The 18908-nt window shown below is 32.8% G+C and overlaps 1 protein-coding gene across 1 annotated transcript; it reads right to left on the bottom strand.

Moving 5' to 3' along the window:
* Positions 1-277: 277 nt before the first annotated feature.
* Positions 278-10365, bottom strand: LOC118195255 (uncharacterized). The gene is made up of 2 exons (XM_035366516.2): positions 10061-10365; positions 278-914 (listed from the first exon to the last, which is right to left on the bottom strand). Exons 1-2 carry the CDS (start codon positions 10318-10320, stop codon positions 668-670), a joined length of 507 nt encoding a protein of 168 aa, XP_035222407.1. The 5' UTR covers positions 10321-10365; the 3' UTR covers positions 278-667.
* Positions 10366-18908: the final 8543 nt, after the last annotated feature.

Below are 18908 nucleotides of genomic sequence, written 5' to 3'. Positions count from 1 at the left end.
TTTAGAAAAAAGTTTTCCGGCGAATTTCGAAAGAGGAAAGTATCAGAAACACATTTTAAATAAATTTTATGTAGTATAGATATAATTAATAGATCACTATTTTAGAGTTATGTAACATAATTCGCATTTAACTAAAGTCATTTGCCTTGAGTAGGTATGTAATAAAAGTTACGCTAAATATACCTGTAACATGTCTATAATAAATTCCATTATTGTACAGAAAAATTTCGATAAAAAATCTATCGATGCGCATAAAACATTTCAAGATTTTAAACATATTTTTCAGTTTCTAATGGTAATAATGAAATTTATTGAAAAATAAAGTATATTACAAAAATTCAGGATAATAAAAATGATTTAAGAAAATGAAGTTTTCATAAAAGCAGTAAATAATCAAAACAATTTACTACATATAACGAAATAAATAAATGATTGGTTCGTTGGGATTCGTAGCATATATAAGAATTATAAACTGCTTTTAAAATTTACAGACACAGATTATTACCAATAAGATGGAATTTGAAATAAATATTTCGTAGCATCACCTAATATTAGTGATATTTTAGTTAAATTTAGTCATTATAAGATTTTGATGCAACAGCAGTTTTCAATTTCTAACGAATTTCAAAGATGAAGCGAAGTTGTCGAATTGAGTACTTCTTGGTGCTCACTCCAGCTTGTTAAGGAAAGATGATATGGTGTTGACGTCATTGCAGTCAGGCATTAGCATGCCTTTGTATTTTATACAGGATTCCGCGCATCTCTGGCCTTCGAAAAACGCTCCGTATGTTCTTTTGCACTGAGCACAGTTATTGATGCACATCCAGGTAGCGCTGCGAGCAGCCGAACAATCTTCTGAAATTTTCAAAATGAGAGTTGTCAGAAGAAGAAAAACTCGGCACAGTTTACCCATCCTAGAAGGAAGAAAGGAATGATTTAAAATTTTTATCGCATTTTAATGCACTTCTATTTTTAACTTTGAGTAAAATGTAATTTTTTTGTACAAAAAGGAGCATATTATATTACACATATTCACACTAGTTCCCAAAATTATCTTTATTTTATGTAAAGAATAAATTTTGAATGATTATTGGAGGTGCAAGATAAAAGTCAAAGTAATATTCATAAATTTGCAGGACTTGTTTCGCAGCTTTGAACATAGAACCTGCTTCTTCGGCTGCAGGAGTGCAAATGACAAAAAAGGAGCCTGTGCTCGGACGCTTACAACGAGAGGAAGGAAGTAAAGCTACCGGAGCCATACAACTTTGAAATGATTTCCTTTAAAGTTTAGAGTAAAGACGATCGAAACTAATCCTGCAAACTTGTGAACATTGAGCTGATTGCTGTTTCCTTAAAATCGGCATTAATCGTTATTTGGCCTTGTTATTGTACCTCAGACATGAATGAGCTAATACAGAGCGATGCATAGCATTGTAAGCAAGCTGACCATAGTTACGTGAGATATAACAGAGCCCGCCAGGAGCCGAGCGGTAAAATCACTGAATACTAGTAGTTTGATCCGGGCTGAAGTCCAGGCGAACGGAAGGGGTGTGTCGGAGTTTTCATGGTTTTTCCTATATGTAATGCGAATATGAATCAGTTTCCTTTAATAAGTCCTCCGAAATGGCATATCCTCTTAAGTATGCTTTGTCGTAATCTATATAATCCGAATCAGTAACGAGAGTGTAAATTAATGAGTGAATTAATGTATAATTTTTAATGAAAACATTAAAAAGTACCGTTTTGTACACTAGTTCCCAAAATTCAAAGAGCTAATAACACTGAAATAATTTAAAACGCTATTACATTAATACTCAAGCTTTTTTTATAATTTAATTTTCCTTGCTTTTAACGAAGTAAAACCGACAATGATTTTTTTTTTTCAGAATCTACTTGATTATTTAATTTGTATTCTATAGAGACAATAATGATACTTGAAATTTTTTCAAGCCAAAAGAACATTTATTATTATTATTATTATTTTAAGCTTCTTTCACCTAAACTCCAGTAACAGTATAGTAACTGCCAATGTAAAAAATATTTTGAATACAATTTCCGAATTCATATATGACTAAGTTGAAATTGTAGAGTTATTAGGTTATTTTGAAACAGGAGACATGAAAAATGTGCTATGCCTTTGCCGGGACTCGAACCTAGACCTCTCGAACACATGCCGAGTGTGCTCCCGTTACACCACGAAGGCTTGTAGAAAAGAGGGAGAAAAATTCCTTATATACTCCCCTTTTAGAAAGCGATTGGGGATTAGCGGACGCAATCGCCAAATCCTGGTGGTGAAGAATTATCGTCCACCACCTTTTAGTTCGGGCGCCACTGTCGAGCCAGGATTTTTCAAGCAGGACACATGAAAAATATGCAATGCCCTCCCCGAGACTCGAACCTGGACCTTTGGAAATGCGCTCCCGATTTTCTACCGTTACACGACGAAGGCATGCAGAAAGGTGGAAGAAAATACCTTATAAGTGGTAATCTTAGACAATCTATAAAAGATCTAATTTTGGTTCAGCGATTAGAATTATTGAAGTAGTGTCATTCCTACAACTAAGATATTACTGATGGAATAGCTAAAGAATTTATATCCTTTGGATATTTAAATGCTAAATTAAAAATCGGTGCTTTTTTAAAGCATTTAAGCATTCTTCTTTTTAAGCAGATAGTCTTCTTGTGCTTTGCCAAACTCAACCTAACCTAACCTTTAAAACACCTAAATCTAATGCCATTAATATTTCACCACTTATAGAAACCGGAAATAGGGAAAGCTATCTCGCACAATTTTTAATATCTTCATTTTAGTTATGAGATTAAAACAGGCATTTCTTGTATTTATTTATGAAAAAAATATTTATCTAAAAATCTTATCCTTTTATCAATAGATTTTGGAGAATCTGATTTATTAACCTTTCCTTTTAACTAATCGTCATATTTTGATCATATAATCATCTTTAAAGCTAAACGTTCCCATATATCAAGAATATTTTTTCTCACTTTCCCTTAAGAAAGAGAGTTCTTCGTGGAGGACTTTTTAAGGGAAAGAGACTCATATCTATGTTTCACGTGAGGAAGATAATACCCATGTAACGAAGCCATTCGCAAGTATTTGATATTAGATTAATCATCAATTAAGACTGCAGCTTTATGTGTATTTAGAGCAGCGATTCTCAACCGGTGGTACCGCGTACCATTGGTGGTATTCAAGAGAAAAATAGGTGGTACGCATGGGAACAAAGTATTTTTATCTATTAAATTAAAAAATCTAGCGCAGAAAAAGAACAATTGATAAAAACTTCCTGTGATCGAACTCTAACTGAAGATTTAAAAAATAGCACAGGTTTTAATTTTGGCTGAACCCCCGAAAAAAAAATTAAAGGCGTTTTAAACAAAGCTGTTAAGTTTTCATTGCCTTTTTGCACAACCTATTTGTGTGAACAAGGATTTTGTTCCACGTTTTATTTGAAAAAGAAATACAGAACAAAACTAAAATTGGATCCTAATTTGTATCCTAATTGTAGGGCAATAAGACTAGGCATAAAGAAACTGATCTCTCTTAAACAGGCCCAAATTTCACACTAAATTTTAGAATTAAATTTTGATAATAAAAATGGTAACCAATTTTTAATCTAATATTTTTTTATGTGTGCATATTTAGTATAGCCAATAAGTTGTGCAAATGGACAAATTATATTCTTTTTAATATTTCTATTGAGAAATTGAAAAATATTTATTGTAAAATGTAGTGATGGTACTAAAGTTTTTAAATTTTTGTTTAGATGGTTACGCGTTAGTCAAAAGGTTGAGAGCCGCTGATTTAGAGTATTTGATTTCAATGCTTTAGCTGCCTTTCATTTTCTTGCGATATTAAATTACACGAAGACATACATAAAATTTTAAGCTGATTTGCTATTAGGTTCAACCCATTGTAATGATTTATTATTCGATGCCTTAGATCAGTTTGAATTTTGTATAAATGTAAAGAAATGAGTCAAAACTTATATAAATGTGTGCGATAATGACTTTGTAGGGCCGCACTTTCTTGGGTAGGATCCAGTAAGTCAAGATTCTATGTATAGACTATGTAATATGATAAATTCTATATGAATTGAGAATTTATGTATTTATTTTTGAATTAATAGTTAATTTTGAGTTAAATTACTTTTCTGTCACTCTCTGTTCACCCACGCTTTTCATGCCAGAAAGTAAATGAAATAGCGAACGTTTATTCAGATTGAGGGAGACAGAAGTGCTATTTAAGCAAAGGTTTCGTAAGTTGTTTCTAGAGCGTGTTCTGCCTACTTGAGACCACTTTGTTACCGTGATTTAATAGCAATTTGATTCTGGGGCGTTGAGTGCTTCTGCTCGTTACTTTATCCTGATGAGCCGTTAGGCTAGTCTTACTACCTTTGATTTTAGTTCACCATTACTCAAGTTAAGGCAGAAGTGTTGGCTTGTGTAAACCTAGGTTGGGTCATTGTTACGTCTTTGTGTTCAAATAAAAGGTTTTATACCTTCTTCTTATGACTTTTGTTTTTGTATTTTAAGACCTGTAGATCATTTTTCTGTAGTCCTTTTTAGAGTTCGGTAGTGTATGCTTCCTAAGAATACCAGACGTTATATCTTAAGAGGGCTTGTACAACTTAAAACCCTTTAAGATCTTCGAATATGTGACTGTTGCAAGAATTGGGAAAACCTATTTATTTTAAAAGCAATTACTTCCAACTTTTTACAGCTCATTACATAATATAGCTGTTTTGTGAAATAGTAAGCAGAAAGTTTGTGTTGCCACAAATATTTTTATAATTTAATCTGCTTTGGGACAAAATTTTTTATGCGTTCACGTCATTTTCCCACCTTTCATGCACAGCTTAAAACATTCTGTTGCATAATTTAGTTCCATGTTTAATATATAACTTTTATAACATTTAAAAACTACTATGAACCAAAAATCCTAAGAATTTCATGTTAAATTCTTATTTTATTGGGAGTTGAGTTTATAAAATGTATTTTGTTAAAAAAAATCTGTAATGCTTTCATTATAAAATGTATTTTATTAAAAAAAGTCTGTAATGCTTTCATGTATAAAATTTTTTAATATTAAAATATTCATCAGATTTTGGTTCAGTTAGAAGATAGTGCCCATATAAAGAATTTCATCAAATTTCAAGTATGTACCATTAGCCATTTTTAAAATATCATGCGTTCAAGGCGGAGACATGAAGTGAACGCCTAAAATATTTTGTCACGAAGCAGATTAAATTATAAATATATTTGTGGTAACAACAAACTTTCTGTATACTAGTTCCCAAAGCAGGTATATTATGTAGTGAGCTGTAAAAAGATGGAAGTAATTGCTTTTAAAATAAATAAGTTATCCCGCTTCTTGCAACAGTAACATATTCGAATCATGGTTATATCTGGATAAACAAGAAAAATGTAACAACTCAAATAATTGAACAGAAGGCACTTCTTGTACTTACAGAATCAGCCAGCATTTATTCAAATGATATAATTTCAAATTAAAATTAAACCTAAGTTTTAATGATAGCCAAAAACTAAACAGATATGAATAACGCGCAAGTTGACTCAAATCTTTAAAAGCAGAGCCGTGCCTGTATAGAGGGACACACATTTACTTCTTCACCTGAGACAAAGAAGTAAATGTGTGTCCTTCTATACAGTTCTGGCTGTTCAGCCATTTTAAGATATATATGTGTGTGTATATGTGTAAGATAAAAATATATGAAAGCAAACTTCTAATTTTAATTGGCAATAACCTCCTTTATTTTTTATTTAATTTGGGGACTTTCTCTCTCTCTCTATCTTCAAAATGTAAGTCTAAACTGCGTCATTCAAATTAATCATACGATCTTACGTAACACTTAATGCAGATATCTCTTGCCCAGTAAAATAATTGTAAGCCAAAACTTTTTTAACTCGAACTGAAACTTTTGACTCTCTCCCTTCTTCCTCAGGGTTGCTGAGACACTTTTCGCTTACGCTTTCCTCCTGGCAAGACGCTTTGTGGCAACCTTCTTTGTTCACTGAATATGTACTGAGTTAACAAAAATGTAGGGCTTTTATCCATGTGTAACGTGTATACGAGCCAGTTTCCCTTAGAAAGTCCTCCACGAAGGCATCTCTCCCTTTAGACAGATAGCCCTCGTGTGCTTTGCAATAATTAAATAATCCAAAATCTTAAGACGCTCGCCCGTATGTTAATTAAATATTGCGAATCCAGAATTGTTTTCTTCAATAATAAAATTACGTATTTATTGTAAAATAAATAATAAAATTATGTAAAATTACGTCGTATCTTGAATCCGGCCATGTCTGCCTTGCCTAGTTTCTTCGCTACGCATCTATTACGCCACCACCATCTTCCAAATCATTCATATCATGTCATTTATATATATATATATGCATGCATGCATGTATGTATGTGTTTGTGTATTTCCTGTTGAGGGCTACCCACCTTTCATGATGTAATTTTGATTTAATTATTATATCTTTATTATATATATATATGTATATATACACACACATGCACACACACACACACACACACACACATATACATATATATATATATATATATATTAATTTAGAACCAATTTTTCACAAAGAGCAAAATTTGAAATTTAAATGAACTTCATAAAATCCTATAAATGTAAAATAAGAATATTTTAAAATGTAAAAATTAAAATAAACCATTACAAGAAAAACCAAAAAAGAATAGAAAATAAGAAAATACGGGAATCCAATTAACTTCGACATAAGGAAGGAGGAAGGTATGTCGAACTTACCCTTTTCCAAAACAAAATCCTTGTTTTTCTATATCCAGAATTAGCTGATGAACCATCTCAATATATTTTTTAATCTTAGTAGTTCACCCGAAAATTCAGATTAAAAAATATATTGAAATGGTTTATCAGCTAATTCTGGATACAGAAAAGCAACGATTCTATTTTAGAAGGAGAACTGTATCTGGGTTCGACATACCTCCTCCTGACGACGTTATGTGGAAGTTAATTGGATTCCTTTTCTTCCTTGTTCTTTTATATTCTTTTTTTTTTTTTTTTTTCTTCTGATAGTTTATTTTAATTTTAACATTTTAAACTATTCTTATTCCATATTTATAGGATTTCATGAAGTTCATTTGAATTTTAGTTTTTAGTCTGCGAAAATTGGTTCTAAATTTTTTTCTTTATACATTTACTGATCAATTTTGAGCGGCATTAATGCGCGAACATTTTTGGAAGGATTATAAATCTTCCTTTCAAGTTAAATAGAACTTAACATCTTTATATGCATTGAAAAATAGTACTTCGAATCGTAATCCAATAATAGCAGCGTAACTAAATAAAAATCATTGAACTAATTTTTCAAGCACTTTTTACACTTATTTTTTTTTTTTTTTTTTTTTTTTTTTATAACGAAACAAAAACAATCAGTGATTTTTCAGACTGTGCAGGAGAACTTAATTCAAGTTCTGTAGAAAAAATATTTATGTACGAAAGTCATTCTTGACCACGTGAATATATTACATAATTTTTTTATTATTTTAAGCTTGCTGAAGCTTGTTTCTCCATTAACAACAGTAAATGGCAACGTTAAAAGTATTCTTAACGCTGTTTCCCTATTCAAGTACGATAGAATTAAAATATATTCTTCAATTATTAATTTTTTTTTTTTTTTTCTTCTGCCTTAGTGTCCGCAATTGTATAAATAACGTGGAATTTAAAACTAGATATTTCTGATTGCATTTATATTACTCGAATAATTAAATTGCTATTTTTAAATTACCGAAATCCAATGACATTTGATGTTTACTTGATTTTTGATCAAGAAACTAACTTCTTTATTTCATAAAACATTAGCAAAAAATTATCGCTGAATGAAGTTTTCTATAATAGGGAACTGGGAAAAAATTAATCCTACGATGAAAAATTATTTAAAAATAGTTCATCTTTTTATAGAAATACTAAAGGAATTTAATTGAAAACTGTAATATTAGTAAGCAGACGTCTGAGATTCATAACTGCCTCCGAGGTTTTAACTGAGATCGAATAAGTCGATTACAGGTGTCAACACTGAAAGAATAGTTACACTTGAAAGAGAATTCCGAATATTCATGCAGGGATTTATATGATCACAGAAAACACAAGAAAAAATTTTTGAGCAAAATATTAGCTTTGAGCAAAATATGTTTTCGGAGGATACCTTGGTTAACAGGCTGAATGGGTGTAACGCTTTTCCAGTGTGTAACTTAAAAAGGAGAAAATGTCCTTAGAAAAGCCTCCACGAAACGGACTCTTCATAAAACAGATAGCCCCCCCCGCGTGCCTTTGATATTAATCGATTAATCAACGAACCCCTCTTTAATATTCTCGTATCTTTTATCACGGAAGTAAATTTTATTGCAAGAATGGTTTATATGAACTTAAACAGAACTTTATATGCCGGATATTTCTAATTTAAATGATCTAATAGATCGCTGTCAGATAGTTTTTAGCTTATCACCCTCATATCATGTTCTTGCAGTACGAGCATGAAACTGATAAGTTTGAAACTGTAAAGTGTAAGGATGTTTTATGGTTTAGCTCAAACTTCCCCGGCATTAGTGAGTTATATGTTAAATTTTGCGAAAATGAAATCTGTTTGCTGCTAATGTTTATTCGCAGCAATAAATAAGTTTGTCACCTCCGGTTTAGTATATTTTGATGCTTTAATTTCATGTCTTTAAATCGACAATTTTATCGCGTTCATTTGTTTCTCTATTTCTCCATGCGTTCTTAGCAAGAAGCATATTTTTTAAAAATGTACTGTTATATCGGTTACATTAGAATGAACAGAACAATATCAAACCTGTGCAAAATATATATTTTTTATTATTATCCGTAACAATTATTTAATTAACTAGAACAGCTTGTCCTAATCCTTCCAAAAACAAAATAAAATTTTAAACATCTTTTTTATATTTCTTTGATATTAAACAATTCATTTTGTCGTTTAATTTTAAACAGCACCCACAGAGGGAGAAGTCATGTCTTAATTTACGTACAGTGCACCCTCAAGTATCCGGGATAATGTTGGAGGTCGCCAATCATTGAAAGAAAAAAAAGAATAATCCATATTTTTAATTTTATGCATATTAGATTATTATTATTTCTTTAATAAACCAGTAATTTTACTTTCTTTTTGAAAAGTTTTTTAAAGAAGTTCAAATATCTGTCGAATTTCACTGCGCAATTTTTTGAAGTGCTGTCTTTATCATGCTTTCCGAATCCCCTTTGGTCGACGAAGTTCAACAGAGCTTCAAAATAAGTCATTGCTGTTTTGTGAATAATGTAATTGTCAGTATCTTCTTCGCTTGTATTTTCAATATCACTTTCTGTCTCTTCTGTTCTTGTGACATTTGAAACGATATCTGCATCACTCAACCACTGAAAGCCCAGCTCATTCGAATCGCCCTCTAACCATTCATAGATGTTTTCCCGATCGACATTTTCGAAGAATTTTACATTTTCTGTTTTTTCGGGGGTCCCAAAAGATCCAATTTTAAAAAGAAACAAAACAAAACAAAATTGAAGAGGAAGCTGAATGCGTCATTAACACCACGATAAACATACATGTGAAAAAGGGATTGCGAATTTCATCGAAAAAGTGCTGTGCAAGTATGCCGTACAGGACATTCTTAAATCGGAACATGTAGTCGTTGTAAGTTAAAATATTTTCTAATTTCTATGATAAAATATGTTATCGAGAGTATTAAATCCGGCGATTTTGTTGGGACGCCCTAAACAAGATAGAACGTGCCTACTAAGCTTTGGCTCAGGCCTCAAAAAAATATTTAATTATTAACATTAATACACGAAATATTTTATATGGAATATGCTTCACATGACATATAACTTGCGTAAGTGACACTTAAATAAATAGCCATATTCTTGTTAAAAATATAAAACACTTCAAATAATTCATTACACTGTAATTATCGATACTCTAAATCCTGCCATTAGACTCAAAATATATTATGTTTTTCACTTACCTTTCTTCCCGAAGATATTCGTAAACAAAAAAAATGGGACAAGATCTTGAACCTGGATCACTGTAAACAAATCTCAGAGTCTGGCTGCCGGACCCGACTGCTTTATACACTCCGGGAACAGCAGGATGTCCCTGAACAGAACTCGCAGGGGGCCACTGATTGGAAATCACCGTTGAGAGCCTCTTTCGCTTTAATATCGAAAGCTCTTTCACTAACTCAATAATCCGAACTTTCGGAAGAAAAGTTTCTTCTTTCTGCATTGTTCCAGACAAAAACGCTCCGTATTCAAATTCTACTCCATTTCTGTTTGAGAATTTGTTTCGAATTCTATTTTAAAGTTCATAGATGGATGCTTTGTGAATCGTAGAATGGAATCATTCGAAACCTACAGCAAAAACTTACAAAAGCAATGTCAAAAAAGTATGTTTTGTATTTATTGTGAGACAAATATTCCATTTTTTAAAGGGCGTACAGATGATAGCCATTCCTAAATAAAAAAGGAAAAATAATATGTAAAATAAATTAAGAAATCGGAGTCAAAAAAGATAGCTTTTGTCATCAAAAGCCTTAAACTCTTAAAGAATATTTTTTAATGGGTATTAATGTGTAAGACTAACTCATATGGCTTATTCTAAATCAGGAATTCTCAGTGTTTTCTCTACATCGACCGCCTTGCAATTTTCTGTATAAAACACAGCAAACAACATAATCGAAACACAAATAATTGCATAAAGACAACAATTAGGCTAAGATTATATATAAAGTTTCGAAAAAAAGTGTTTTTATTAGTTTTCTAAGGATTCGTTTAGTTTTACTAACCAGCTATTTTATAATTAAGACACAATAACACGCCGAACAAATACTAATTTAGAAGTCAAACAACGAAAAAGCAACGAAAAATCAGCGTTTTCGTTCTTTGACTTCTGAATCAGCTAGTTTATGTTAATTTATTTTAGCGTTTTGCTCGCTTCCCATTTTCCTGCCATAAATTTCTAGTTCGCGTGTATTGAAATGAGATAAAAAAAAGAAAGAGTATTTAAAGGAGGGTTTTAGAGGATAGAATCAGAGCGTGTTCCGCCTACTGAAGACCACGTTTGCTAATTGATTCTCTCGAGAGTGGTATTATGCGACGTTGAGTTTCTTTGCTGTTAGGTTTGTCACGCCGACTTTAGGCCAGAGCTAACTTGCGCGTTTCTCTGTCTGTTTAGCCATTAGGCTAACTTATATTTACTTTGTTAAGTAAATGCTAAGTCATTACTTTTGCTTTAGTAAGCCAGAAATGCTCCCATACTTTGGGACAGCTGCCTTTTTATTATCTTTCCCAATTTTTAATATCAAAATACACCAGACAACTCATATTTTCACAAAAACATAGTATTTTTCCATGATTCGTAAAAAAATGATATATTTTTCACATTGTTATCATTTTTTTAAACACTCCCAAAAATTTTAGGCAAAATTTTCATTAATTTTAATAAAAAAAAGACATAAAATACTTACAAAAAAAAAAAAGAACAAAAAACTATAAAAATAGTTAAAAAATCAAGTATTTTTTACATTTTTTCGCACCGTTAAATTTAAGAAAAATTCAAATGAGGAAAAATTATTAAAAAATTAAGAAAAAACAATGATTTTATAAGGTCGATGACGATTGACAAAAATTTTAAGAAATTTTAAAACATTTAACAAAATTACAGGGGGGAATGTTTCCTACCCTGAAAATATATAAAAAATTATTCTAATTGTTTTAATTTATATATATATTGTCCATTTTCGCTCCTTTATAATGAAATGTATGGTTTCCATTATTAATTTCATTTATGGTTTTATCAGAAAGTTCTCCATGTTTTTCAGCAAGATAATATCCTTTTGGGTCATTATCTGCATCTAATTTAAAAATGGTTGAATCTCCATATTTTGTCTGAATTTTTATCAATGATATCAGATCATAATTTCCAGGTTCTAAATCTTTCAATTTTAAGGTTTTTGGGTAAGATCTATATTTTTAATACTGAATTTTTAATACTGATTTTTAATACTGAATTCCTCCACTCTCTCTCTATTTATAAAGAATATTTTTTTAAGTGTTTTGCTCCCCCCGACAGAAAAAGGGGGGATGTTGAGAGTTCTCGTACTTGGATTCCACAGATTTATGTTTGATTATTTTTTATTTTACAAATTAAAAAAGTTTCAGAAACAAAATCACAGATTCTAATTGCACGAAAGTTCTTCGATTTTAATTAATCTGATGGCTGCGCTTGATGTATTGATCCAAGTTTAGGAAAGAAGGAGGCTTGGTTTGGTTTATTATGGTAAAGCTCTCGAGGGCAATCCGCCGAAGGGAAGGAATGCCTTCGTGGAGGACTTTCTAAGAGAAACTGGGTCGTATATACGTTGAAGAAGGAAAAGACAATAATGCTGTTTAGTAACAAATTTAATTTGTGGATACTTCTCTCGGATGATTTTTAAATTCCAAAGCTTAGCGTACACGTGTGTTTTGAATAGGTCTTGTTCTCGAACACTCTCCTTCAACGCAATCAACTCATCTTGCATCATAATATCAAGATGAAATACACCACAGTTCAGCGGTTCTATGAGCCATGTCGGCACATTCGAATTTTCAATGTCTTAAAAGTGAACATAAAACTCTTCGACCAGCTTGTATTTTAACGATATATCTTCCGAGAAAGTTTTGCATTGTTCGTATTTTTCTGTTGTGCTTCTTGTTCTTTCTTTTTATATTGCATTTCTCGCATAAAAAGTACCTTCTAAAAATTTTATTATTAATTAAAAAATATATTAAGTAATTTGTGTACATTTTTTATTTGTAAATCAATGGAATCTTCATTATGCCGATTAATGCCTGTGCATATTCGGCTATCGATCCCCAGAAGGTTAATTACAACCCCGCTGGGAAACTTTGGCCTATCAGTAGCGTAATCTTCTCAGACAACTAGAGAATTATCTTCCCTTTTAATTCTACATAAGTTAAGTCAGAAAACTATAGAATTATCTTCTCTTTTAATTAAGTAACTGCTACAATGTAAGTGGAAAAAAAAACTAAAGCATTTATTTACATTTCCCAGCCTACAGCTACAGAAATCAACAACATCGACAAAATTAACTTCCATTTCTTGTAGGCTGCACAAATAACAACGATTCGAATTATTTATAAGCCATAGTTTAAAGTGCGACAATCTAGCTTGCCTACAAACTCACTGATTTCGTAGAAGAGCGTTAAAAATAAGCCAAGTTACAGAAGTGTTTCTGCACGGCAAAGTGAGGATGCCAGCACTCGTTCCTAAGCTTAGATTCTCGCTTATTATTTAAAACTTACTTCATTTCTATTTTCTATTGCAGTATGCGAAACAACGGAAGTGCAGGTAAGATTGAACATAAGAAATAACATGTTGATTAAAATAATTTCTGTTGGAATTTACGAAACAACAGAAGTGCAGGAAAGATTCAACATAAGAAATAACTTGTTGATTAAAATAAACCTTACAAACGTTAATCAAATTGGAAGAAAAAACAAACCAAGGTAAAATTTAGAATTACGCAAATAAATAAATAAATAAATAAATAAAAATAACCATTAGTTTGACGCAGACTTTGGATAAAGCTCTATCGATTTCGAGAACGATCAAACGTAAGTCTTTCTTCTTCAGGAAAGCAAATTCTGCAAAATGGGGAGAACTCAGAATATGAATGGCGTTGTAGGCAGTAATTAATTAAAATCTTTATTTACTATTGAAAGTTAGCTGTAAGGTATTGACGATAATTAAGAAATTAAGCCCAAAATTTAGGCTGCCTTATTAGAAAAAACTAATAGCTATTTGAGATGGATATCGAAACTCATTGAGTCATCTATGGCCAGGTAGTATTCTTCTTGGCCTAAAAATGCGGCGTACTTTCAGAGTTTAATTTTTTTAATTGCCGTCAGTGCCTTCAGGATAAATTCCAGAGAGAAGGTATAACTCATAATTAATGAATGCCGGCAGCACCATACATGTCGTGAATTCTTATCGCTTGGGAAAATTTTTTCGTTCCTGAAGAAGAAGGACATGTTTCTGATCGGTCTCAAAATCGATCATTATTCAAAATCTGCATCAAAATAAGTTTGCTGTTTTGTCCAAGTTTAAACGTGAGAACTACAAACAATGGTCTATTTTGCCATCTCGTTTCAGTGATAGATTGCCAGTAATTTGATATAACCGCAGATAACATCTATAGCATCTCTCTCTAGCATCTGGAGAATTCCTTTTATTAAATGCCATTAGGATTATTCGTAAAGATGTAATCGACGTGCTGTTTGACACTCTCGAAAGAAGTGAACTTCAAGCCAAGAATTTTGAAGTGACACGAAGAGATGAAAACTCAAAGGGGCAAGGTGTAGTGAATATGGCCGAGGTGACACAAAATATCTCAGCCATACTCAATAATTTTAGGTCTAACGCACATCGAAATGTGGGACCGAGCGTAGAAGATAAACCTCGAAGATTGGTCATTTCTGGCCGCTTTGGCTCAATTTTTGCTTTTAAAACTGCAACTTGGGAGCAGTATTTTTCCGAATTTATTCTCTGATTTGGTGGCAACAATTCATGGTATGCAATTCTTTTCTAGTACCACTATGCACAAAACATTATTTTTGGGGTATGCAGCCTCCTTCCGATGTTACTACACGAGGTTCTTTTGGCTTACTCCCCTGACCTGTTTCTTGTAACGTTACTGTAAAATATTCACTTCTCATCTCCAGTAACCAGCCGTTTCAAAAAAGCATCTTCTTTATTTTTACAGCTAACAGTGACATGCCGAAATTCGAGCAAACATATTCATATTCTGCTCCATGCGATATCTACGCATAATTGCAGCTTACAAATCCAGTTTTCTTCAAATGATCATGAATTGTACTTTTTGAAATATTTATTCTGTCTGATAGTTCTTGAAGTATACAACTTAGATTTTCAGTCCAGAGTGGGCACCCTCTTCGAGACCGAAATTTCTATGCTTAAATTTCTCAAACAACCTTCGAACTGTGTCATCAGAAACAGCACTTCGTTCACAAGTTTTACGAGCTTGAATTTTTTTTTCCCTTTTTATACAATAAAAGGATCATATGACGAAAATGAACTTTTGGATTCTCTATTCCTAGCACTATAACTGAAACAAAAGATATGTCACAACACATGCTAGAATTATGCACACGAGCAGAAAAGATCACATTTAAACAGCTGCCTCAATCAATTTATCCCGTATCAGCACTTTTGGGATTACCCAGCACATAATTACTATGCTGATGCACCCAGGTTTGAATCTTAATTGAACTCATCTTCTGACTTTTTGCTGCTAATAATAATAATTTATTCTTTGAGGATGAGAGTTCCGTATCAGATTCGCTCGATGCTCGTGAAAGTTTTATATAAAATCAGCGAAAATATAAGGTAAATCAACGAAATCTAAGGCTGAATTTTGACAATTATAACTTTGAAGTTTTATGAGTCATATGCTAATCATAAAAATCGCATTAAGATTGCTCTAATAACACCAGAACAGATGATGTGGAGGGAAAAAAAAAAAAAAAAAAACACCAGAACAGATGATGTAACCTTTTAATATGTTTCAAAGTAATCCCCATCTGCCGTAATACACTATTGTGCTTGGCTGTCTAAGTTGTGGAAAAACTTTTAAAGTCCTCTTTCCGGAAGGCTCTTCAATGTTGACGTCACGTTCTTCTTGATGTCTTCAACATCCATAAAGCGTGTTCCTTTAATTACAGTTTTGAGTTTGGGAAACAAAACGAAGTCTGTGGGGTGCCAAATCAGGAGAGTCTGGCGGATGATGCAGCTCCACGACCTCATGCTTGACCAAAAAACTTTTCACTGCCAACGCAATGTGGGGGCGGGTGTTGTTATGCAACGTGACGTCGACATTGAAGAGCCATTCGAAAGAGGACTTTAAAAGTTGTTTCCACAACTTATGCAGCTGAGCACAGATTACGGCAGATGGGGATTTCTTCGAAACATATTAAAAGGTTACGTTTTTCACAGCATTTGTTCTGGTGTTATTAAGAGCAGTCCTGGAAATTAATAGCCACACTTATACTACCAGTTTCCACTTTGCTTTGAATATTAAAAAACAGTCGTGCAATTAGGACAGCCAGGCACTTAAAATTCTGGATCATACATAATTTAACTCCTTATTCCCTGTAATTCCCGAGAGAAGAGAAAGTAAATTTATATTATTTTAGTTCTGTACATCAAGCTGAAGTAAACAATAGATCTTTGTTTCATTTCTGTAGTATTTACTTAGTGTTCTGGTACTGTTAGTTAAAGACACGACAAAAATTTATTCAACAGTCAAAAAGGTTACACTAATGTTTATATTCTCCAAGCACAGTTTAAATGTTGAAAGAGTCTTTAACCTGATAAGGAAACAGAGAAAACAGCGACAAAAAAAGGTTCATGATTCTTATACACTGATTTTCACCAAATTTTCATACAAGCTTTCATTAAAGATCTAATATGATACAACACATGGTAAGGTCGTTCCGAACTACTCTCTTTTGAAACCCAGTAAAAGTTTATTACACAGCATTTCTATTCTTAATATAACTGTTATAGTATAAGTGCTGGCCACTAAAACTGCTATTATGTTGAATAGTGAATACTGTATTTGGCGCATATGGCCTTTAGAGCTTTGCGCCAAAATTCCATTACCACCATCACCACCACCACCACCACTAAAACTGCTATGCCATGAAAGAAGTGTACAGCTAGTTTGAAATTTGCATGAAATGTAGAATATGCTGGGATACGCACACGAAATTAATATGTCAGAACATCCACACATTAAAGGCAAGCGTAATGAGACCTCACAGCATTACACGTTTATTCTTGGTTTTTTCCATTCGAAGTTTTGCACAAGATGGATAAATTTTGTATACCACCACTTCTCAGAATTCGATCAGAGGAGATTTGTAACCTATCATGACTGTGGACTCTAGAACTGCACAACTACTGTTTGTATTTGAGATCCACTGACTGCTAATGAGAATCGGTAATCAACGGGTCCAGAAGGGACTCACAGAGCGACATGCGGGATCTCGGTGGCAATAACTCACCAATATCCAAAATGACAAACTTGTCCCCATTGCTGTTAAGAGATCCACCACCACTAAAACTGCTATGCCATGAAAGAAGTGTACAGCTAGTTTGAAATTTGCATGAAATGTAGAATATGCTGGGATACGCACACGAAATTAATATGTCAGAACATCCACACATTAAAGGCAAGCGTAATGAGACCTCACAGCATTACACGTTTATTCTTGGTTTTTTCCATTCGAAGTTTTGCACAAGATGGATAAATTTTGTATACCACCACTTCTCAGAATTCGATCAGAGGAGATTTGTAACCTATCATGACTGTGGACTCTAGAACTGCACAACTACTGTTTGTATTTGAGATCCACTGACTGCTAATGAGAATCGGTAATCAACGGGTCCAGAAGGGACTCACAGAGCGACATGCGGGATCTCGGTGGCAATAACTCACCAATATCCAAAATGACAAACTTGTCCCCATTGCTGTTAAGAGATCGTACTGCCACATCATTGTTCAAGAACCTGTATCTCCAGTTCTCTCACCAGCTGAAAATGTCTGGTAAATGATTGCTGACAAACTGGAACAAGATACCTGCCAGCTACTTTGAACTGTCATAGAAATGATGAAGCCCCATGGACTGCAATACCCATAATTAAGTCTATTCAAGTCTATGCCCAACTAGAGGTTTAGTAAATAGTAAGTAGATTTTATGTCAAGCAGCATAAGTTGAAATGAGCATTAAAATCATAATCAGCATGATTCATAACAAAAGACTGGCTATTGTCACTGCTTCTGCTCGCCTATAGAGATATCTGCTAATCAGAACAAACCTGAAAGGCCTGATGTAGGCACAGTTAGCAAATTTTGAAAGTTAGCTGACCTCTGTCTGACACTGTTAGTGTCATAGCTTCATGTAGAGTTCCAGGGGTTGTAACTCAGTTAATATACTTTAAGGTTCTATTAAGCCACTAAAGCATTAGTGGTGATAAGTTGTCTCACTAGATGCAAAGAATAAGTTTCACATGAATTTTTATATTTTTGTGTTTTACCTTGTGACCACGGTAAAGGTTGAGCCCGGCGCCAAATTTGCTGTCCTTTCTGTTCAGCCGGCGGCAATACTGCGATCAAGAGGTGCAATATTGCTGACTTAAATTATACAAAAAGGATGGAGATGCACATAAAGTCCGAAAGTATCATTCGAAATGTTATGATGACAATTCAAAACTATTTGGATGCAAGATAGCCAAAAATGTTACCAAAATAGTTGTTTCGTATTGTAATATGTGTAAGCCAGATTTTTGTTTAGAATGTTTCAATAAATAAAGGTTTAAATAAGCTTCTTATTCAAAAAGAACTTGGAACATATAGGCCTGTTCTTATGCTAACAAAATCAATTACAGTTTGTGGTGATATAATCAAACAAGAAGAGTCAAATTCAAACTAAAAATATGGACTAGTGGTCAAAGACTATACAATTTAATTTCAATTTAATCTGGTTCAGTAACTCTTTTGTCATAATAAACTTAAATGTCAGCAGCAGTAATAGAGACTAATAATTACAAATTATCAGAGCTGACACAACTAATGCAGGGAGCAAGTGGAGGTCAGAAACACACTCGTCTTACACTCCAAAAACGTTTATTTTATTACATTTTTCTGCAATCTTTTAGAATCGCGGGTCTATAAATTTGCGTTAAAATCTTTCAAAGCTTCAATGTCTAAAATCCTAAAGAAAAATCACCCC

This window comes from Stegodyphus dumicola, chromosome 8 (genome assembly GCF_044657685.1).
Source record: "Stegodyphus dumicola isolate Sdum_Otavi_A_Nest chromosome 8, ASM4465768v1".
Classification (NCBI taxonomy): Eukaryota; Metazoa; Arthropoda; class Arachnida; order Araneae; family Eresidae; genus Stegodyphus; species Stegodyphus dumicola.
Note: the sequence above shows the minus strand (reverse complement) of the source record. Positions and strands in the feature narration are given on the sequence as shown.

Excerpts from the sequence above, each read along its gene's own strand:
- LOC118195255 (XM_035366516.2), bottom strand. The coding sequence starts at position 10,320 with ATGCAGAAAGAAGAAACTTTTCTTCCGAAAGTTCGGATTATTGAGTTA. Across the intron at positions 915-10,060 it reads GAATATCTTCGGGAAGAAAG|GATGGGTAAACTGTGCCGAG; the intron begins GTAAGTGAAAAA and ends TCTTCCTTCTAG.